The sequence below is a fragment of the Eurypyga helias genome, unplaced genomic scaffold (genome assembly GCF_000690775.1).
Source record: "Eurypyga helias isolate BGI_N326 unplaced genomic scaffold, ASM69077v1 scaffold7820, whole genome shotgun sequence".
NCBI lineage: Eukaryota > Metazoa > Chordata > Aves > Eurypygiformes > Eurypygidae > Eurypyga > Eurypyga helias.
In genome coordinates this window covers 1-7,210 of record NW_010223709.1, presented here as the reverse complement: position 1 = coordinate 7,210, position 7,210 = coordinate 1, and the positions used below count along the sequence as shown (strand labels likewise).

Genomic DNA, 7,210 nt, shown 5'->3' with positions numbered 1-7,210 from the left:
GCTAGCCGGAGTTAAACCACAACTCTTAGTTACCAGCTCCACTCCAAACCTACCTCCTCTTCAAAAACTATTTTGCCACGGTTAACAGGGAGCTTCTAGGCAAAGAGCACTGGTGTTTCTTTCATGTTCCCTATGCCACCATTTCCCTCTTTTAACAAGCCATTGTCGGGCTTGGATTTTTAACCCCTTCTGTCTGGTTTCTTAGACTCTTCTGCAGAGCTGCTGATGTGCAGTTTTCTTTACTCATCCCCCACAGATGTTGGTTTTTGCCAGGCTCTCATCTTAACACGATCTTTCTGTGTTTTCTAAGCTTTACCAGGAGCAACCTTGTACAGCTGATAGGTGCCTCAGACCTGTGTGCAGAGATGCTTTTCTACCGGCGTGATTCCATCAGTGGTTGTACCACCTCTCCAAAAGGCTTTTGGAATGGTCCCGTGCTGGGTACTTGTACAGAAACCAAGCAGCGACAGGATAGCAGGCAGACTTCCTGCTTGGGTACCAAAGGGAGTGAATGGCTAGCCCTGACAGGAGAGGATGGCCCCTGGGGGTTCCAGCACTAGTCCCTGTGACAAGGGAGCACTGTGGTGGCCGAGCTTGTTATTCACTGCCTGCATTTGCGTCCCCGGCCACCTGAAGAATTACAGTATCTTTTAAGCCTTGCTGCAGCACTAAAATGGCAATGATAGATAAATGGCAACGTAGATAAATTGATTGAGGCATATGAAGAGATGGAAGACTGGGCTTCACTGGAAAGGATGGTTTAAGCTGACTGTCCTCTTAGGTCTTTGCAAAACTGAAATAATGAATGTGATGCCTGTGTCCTGGGAAGTCTTCAGAAAATTTTTACAAACAAAACCCATGATCTATGGTTTGCTGCCTTTGAATGCCATGTGTGTGTGTATATATATATACACATATGTATCTAGGATGCCAGCTTACAGCCTAGAACAGATCTGAAGGGGCTCAGAGAAGGGAGAGGTGGGTAGAGGGGCTGGCTCCTGCTCGAGGAGCAGACACTGGGCTGGTGGTCTTTGGCCTGTAATGGGGAACTGCTACATGCCTCCTCCCTGGCTTGGTGAATCCCTAAATTCAGGAGGGTGACTGCTGATCCCTGCTTCCTGCAGTCACACCGGTGGAGTGGGAGGCAGTTTTCCACATGGAATGCAGCAGAGCTTTGGATTCCCTCACACTGGCAGCAGGCACTGCAGCTGTATGCTGGCTCAGGGAGGTTGAGCAAACTCAGGGGGGATTCACAGGGATCTGCTGCTTGCTTGGGCCCTGTCTGGCTCGGGCACCAAATGGTTAAGCTGCCATGTGCAACAGTGTGTAGGTATATACACATACTCGCTCTGGCCTTGTTCTTCCCTGGGAACTTGATTTTGGCTGGTATTTTGGGATAATTTTTTGGGTTAGATGAACATTAGTGACCCATTATGTCTCAATCCTCTAGTTTGTTGCATTGAAGTGGGTTGTAGGGCTTGCTGCCTGCCTTTTGCTGGCTCTCTGATGGGAGAATTTCCTTGCTGCAGACTTGGTCGAGGCATTGGAGTACAGTACCATGGTTAAAGAGCCTTCAAGTTAGATGTACGTTGTGCTTGTCCATTTTAAAATGAGCAGTTAAGCAGTCTGGCTGGCCTGGCAATGGAAGAGAAAATAAATTCTTCTAATCCCTGACATTGGTTAAATAGTTAAAATTCTTGTCAAAGACATTAAGAAATGTAATTTGAAAGGTAGCAGCACTGCCTTACCAGTTAACTGGGTCTGTGCCTGGCTTGCACAGCAAGAGGAGTGTTAGAATGAATTCGGGTGAACGACAGCTGCAGGCTGGCTGGCGAGGCCTGGGAAGATCCAGCCTGCAGAGACTTAAGGGCTTCTCAGTGTTGTGGTGGGAGGCATGTTAGCCCTGTTCCCTTGGAGAGTGCGCTTCTGGAGTCGTTTCGAGTTGGGAGTGCACTTCCGGGCTTTGTGTGTGATCAGACTGCCTGGTACTGTGTGAGTGGGAGGGGGCTGTGTACATGCGTCATGCTAGTGACAATTGGGCAGGAGTAACATGTAAATAAGCAGAGAGCCTAGGGATCCTTCCTTGGGGAGGGGCAGTTGGTGCTCTCTGAGGTGATGAAATAGCAAGCTGTAAACAAACAGCGCTCACTTCAACACTGTCAGGGACTGCAATAGCTAAACATAGCCCCAGAGGCCTGACTCACTTGGCTTCTGCATGGCAGATGACTGCTCTGGGCTTGCTGCAGAGTCACAAAGGTGAAATTCTTTTGATCTGCGTAATGCTGGAGGTCAGCCTAGATGTGCTAATGGTCTCCTCTGGACTAAAAATCTGCAAGTCCCCAAGAGTGGGAGCACAGTTCTGAGCATCCAGGTCAGTCTAGCCCGGCTGCTTGCCCCTTCCAGTAGCATCCAAAGAGGATCCTGCTTGTCAGCCTCTTCTGCTCTGTACTGGTATTAGGGGGCCACAGTGTAAGCAAATTATGCTCCAGGTATTTCATCCTGAAGCCTATGGTGTGTGGGAGGAGGTGTGCATCAAAGAGGAAACGGTGACCCTTCTGCACCCTGTAATGGTAAAAGGAAGTAGCAGAATAGAGCTGCTTCAGTCAGGATGGTTCCTGAACACAGGGTATTAAAGACACTGCTGTTTCTCAAATGGAGAAGCTTCAGAAACAGAACGTAAGAAATGATTTGCTTAGTCATGCTGCTTAGAGGTTAATTAAAGTTGCATTATTGTGACAGCCTTGTCCTTTGATGGCTGTACCGTAATATGTTAGATAGGTTTTATGAATATCAACTCTCTGAGGTGTCTTTAATGTTGCTTTTTGAATGAGACTAAGGTCCTGATTACTTGTGGTACTTAATCATTCAGGTGCACATTGCTGGAAGAGTATGTGATGTGCTGAGTTATAGTGTCATTAAGAAATGATTCATATACAGTCTTGCTCCAGAGTGCTGGTCTAGATGCTTTGTAACAATTAGGTAAAGCGTCATGGAAGTCTGTGGTTACTTTTTCTCCCGTTGTGGCTATCAAACATGTCTGATGCATTTCTGCATGTTTTTCTTTTTTAATATTGACAGAAACTTGAAGTAAAGCTCTCTGAAAAGCAATTTAATCATGAGTGGAAGCAGAAGATTTTGCTGTGCAGTCACAAGACTGTTACATGTCTTAGGGTGAACTGCTAATGCATGATTGTAAAGCAGTGAGTCACTCTGCTGCTGACCTGAACTTATGTCACTTGAATCACTTGAACTTAGTCTCTGCCCTTGTGATAGGAGTTAAAAATAAACTCACTACTTGACCAGGTATTTTGAGGTCTATTTCTCACACTTAATGTAGGGCCCTCTGGAGAGCAGTTTGAGATGGGATTTATATGGTCATAGATGAAGCAAACAAAAGCAAACCAGGTTTTTCTGTTTGTTTTTTCTTCTGCAGGACAGATTCTGCATCCCACATGAACTACGAAAATCCTCCACCTTACCCTGGCCCGGGCCCAACTGCCCCTTACCCGCCCTATGCACAGCAACCGGGTGGTCCTCCTGGCCCATACCCAGGCTATCCTCCTGGACCTACGGGGCCATACCAGCCAGGCCAGCCAGGTTATCAAGGTTATCCCCAGTATGGATGGCAAAATGCTCCTCCACCTCCAGGACCAGTGTATGCAGATGGGCCTAAAAACACAGGTATGCCTACCAGCTGGGGCACAATGTAATTGTGACCTTTTCTGGCTTGCAAATGCGTAAGTACATGTTGATCTTGAAGTGATACGGTTACCAGTGTCCGGCCTAACAGGGCTGGTGGAGGTGGAGACTTGTCTGAAGTAGCGATTCTGTTTATAGCCTGTTTTCCAACTTTATTTTGTTGTTGTGTCTCTAACAGTTCTCTGGGTGTTGGAAGGTACAGCTGAACATCCTTAATGCTGATCCCTCAAGGGAATCCTTATGCTGAGGTTGTTATACATGCTTTTTGCTGGCTTTAGATTTGCCACAACTCGCATTCTGCCTGTCTTTCGGTTGATAAGTTTCTGAAGGCTGCAGAGTTAAAGCTGGTAATATTCAAATGTACAGTTGTTTTGCCAGTTGACAGGAATGACAGAAAGGACACGGACACCAAGTTAAAGTTAAAAAGAGAAACTTATTTTACTGTAGTCTAGAACAGCAGACAGCATAATCAAGGTAATGCACCTCTCGTTACTCCATAGAGTTAACCATAGTGATTAAGAAAGAATACATCACCACTTGCCCTAATACTTTACCATCATCCAGATCCCCACATCAGCTGGGGATCCCTGTTACAGCGAAGGATCGGAGAACCTGTCCTAGCAATTGGGAAGCCCTACGTAGTGCATCCACTTGTAGATGAGGCTCTGACATCGTTGTGAGAGGGTCCTGCTTTTATACAGTTTAACAAACAAATTATGTAAAAGTACGGAAACATCCAGCATCCCCCTCCCTGTTGGATTCCACTCAAAGCCTGGCCAGGGCCCAGGGCGGAACCCAAAAGGGTGTCTACATCTGTTTGGTGTTGACCGCATACTTTCAGACAAGGCTGGACACCTGTCTGCATGGCCTTGACAGTCTGCCTCTAAACAGGTATTTCGTCCTACACATTTATATTTTATCGAAGCTACATCTTTAACTAATGTTCGTACATATTTCACTGATGATCACTGGATATTCTCATATTTCATACTGATATGATGCTGGTTGGGAAGTTCACTCGGAAGTCAGCTCTGGTTCGAGGCCTATGATTCATCCCTGTTCGAGGCCTGTAATCCAGGCCTTTTTATATCAACAGTTCCTACCAAATTAACAGGCATCAGTTTTCTTGAACCCAGCAATATGTGTCCCAGCGATTTAATAGTGCCATTGGAATCATCCCTGGGCATTTATTTTTTTTTTTCTGAAGCTCTTACTGTTCTGTGGGAAAACACAGTTTTCTGAGAAAGGGAAGGAGGACAGTGTAATTTATTTTGGCAGCTAGCTGGTCCATCTGTGTGCCACGTCCCCTCAATATGGTGTGCTGCTTTACTCTGGCACCCACAGCTCTCGTGAGGCTCACTGCAGTGCTTGGTGCAGGCTCAAATTGTCAGAGGAGGGCTAAAAAGATGATGAAGGGACCAGAACATCTTTGAGGAGAAACTGAGAGAGGTGGGACTGTTTGGCCTGGAGAAGAGAAGGCTCAGGGGGGCCTACCTGTGTGTGCAAATACTTATGTGACACACTGGGGAAGAGGGAGCTGGACTCTATCAGCAGTGCCCAGTGACAGAACTGGAGGCAGTGAGCACAAACTGAAACACCTGAGGTTCCTTCTGAACGCAAGACACTTTTCTGTGGTGGGAATGATCAACCCCATATTACTCATGGTACAGCCATCAAACGACAAGGCTGTCGCAATAATGCAACTTTAACCTCTAAGCAGCATGACTAAGCAAACAGTTTCTTATGTTCTGTTTCTGAAGCTTCTCCATCTGAGAAACAGCAGTGTCCTTAATACCCTGTGTTCAGGAACCATCCTGACTGAAGAAGATCTACTCATGGGCAACTCCACAGGTTGTCCAGAGAGGCTATGGAGTCTGTGTCTGTGAGATACTCAAAACCTGACTGGACAGTGGTCCTGGGTAGCCTTCTCTAGCTGACCCGGCTTGGGCAGGGGGGTTGAACCTGATGATGTCTAGAGATCCCTGCTAACCTCAACAGCTCTGGGTTACTGGCAAGGTTGGGTGTGGCTTGCACTTTTGGGTAACTGTGTTGCTGTTAAGAACACTTGCCTGGAGACCAAGTTTATTCCTGTCAGCATTTCACAGGCTTTGGTTGTAAAATCTCTGTTCGTACATCATGTGGCGTACTCATCCCCTCGCCATCAGCATGGGGAGTTGTGCTGTGATGCCAGCTTCAGTGCCTTCTTTCAGGCTTCTTCAGTGATAAATCCAGGCTGGGAAGCCGGAAACCATGGCCATAAACTATCACCGCCTCTCTTCCTCCGTGCAGTGAACATCACAAACAGACCTGAGCTGTTAAAGAGTCCAGTCCTGTTCTGACTGCCTTGGGCTGGCAGGGGATGTGGCCAGAGCTACCAAAGGGTCTGTTCTGCAGCAGGGAGAGTGGGCAGCACTTCTGTAGAGTTGCTGTCCAGGCACTGCTTTAGGTGGGAGCTGCTCTCGGGAAGGAAAGGAGATGCGGTGTTTGCATGTGCTGGCTGTGTCTGGCATGGTCGTGGACAGACTAACTGAGGTGGAAAGAAAGGAGACCAACACGTACCTCCCATCAAAATCTAAGCCAGTGCTTAACAACTGTGCAAGACACTGGTACTTTGGGTACTACTGCTGTAAAGACCAGCTGATAAAGTTGGTATTGAAGCTGACGTTACTTGGAAAATTATCAAGACGCAGACAATTCACCTGAGGCCTTTGCCTCTATGCAAAGCTGGTTTTGGGTATTGCACATTAAGGTCATTGTCCACGTGCTGTTGTTGCCGTGGCTTGGGACAGTGTGCGCTTCACTTGGGGCCTGCTCAGGACTGAGGTCTGTATGCATTTGCTGCATTTTGTAGTAACTGCCAGCTGTGGCCCTCTACCATTTCATGTTACTTGGACTCAGCAGCATGTTCTGACAAAAGTCTTCTCAAAGCCCTCATTTTTTTGGGAACCTAGAACTTGAGAGGCTCCCAGCAAAAGTTTTCACTGCAGTGAATCCAAAGGAGACTTGACATAGATGGGTCACAGGCTGAACTGTGGAGAGGACATTTTCCAGAATGTGTTTTTCCTGTATTCTTGGCTAAAGGGATGGGTTACTGGACCAGTGTATATAAAAGCATCCCTGGATTTATAGCTGATGTAAGATGTCAGGAATATTCTGGTGTGGATCTGGCCAGAGGACCCAAATATAAGTAGCAGACAAGTGATGTGAGCAAGTAAGAGCCCGAATGAGTGCAAGTCACGAGTTCAGCTTCCTCTGTAAAAGAATGAAAACCTCAAGGGTCTTGCCTTGGAGAAGGAGGAGGCAGCAGCATGGAGATGCTTCCCACCACTACCACCATGTGGACTCAAAGTGTGATCAGGGTTTTCCCAGGGAAATGCATATAATTTTGGCATGGCTAAATGGCATTTCTTGGTTCTGGGGTGGGAGGAATTCCTAGTCTCCCATGTAAAACATCTTTGGTTAGCGCAAATGCCACTTTGCTGCTATAGCCATGTGTCGTGGTTTAACTCCG

General features: G+C 47.0%; 1 protein-coding gene across 1 annotated transcript; it reads left to right on the top strand.

Moving 5' to 3' along the window:
* Positions 1 to 3,452: 3,452 nt before the first annotated feature.
* On the top strand, positions 3,453 to 3,681 carry LOC104504167 (cysteine-rich and transmembrane domain-containing protein 1-like; the record flags this gene model as incomplete). The annotated part of the gene is made up of 1 exon (XM_010149331.1): positions 3,453 to 3,681. A coding segment is annotated over exon 1 (229 nt), but the record flags the coding sequence as incomplete, so codon positions are not given.
* Between the last annotated feature and the right edge of the window lie 3,529 nt (positions 3,682 to 7,210).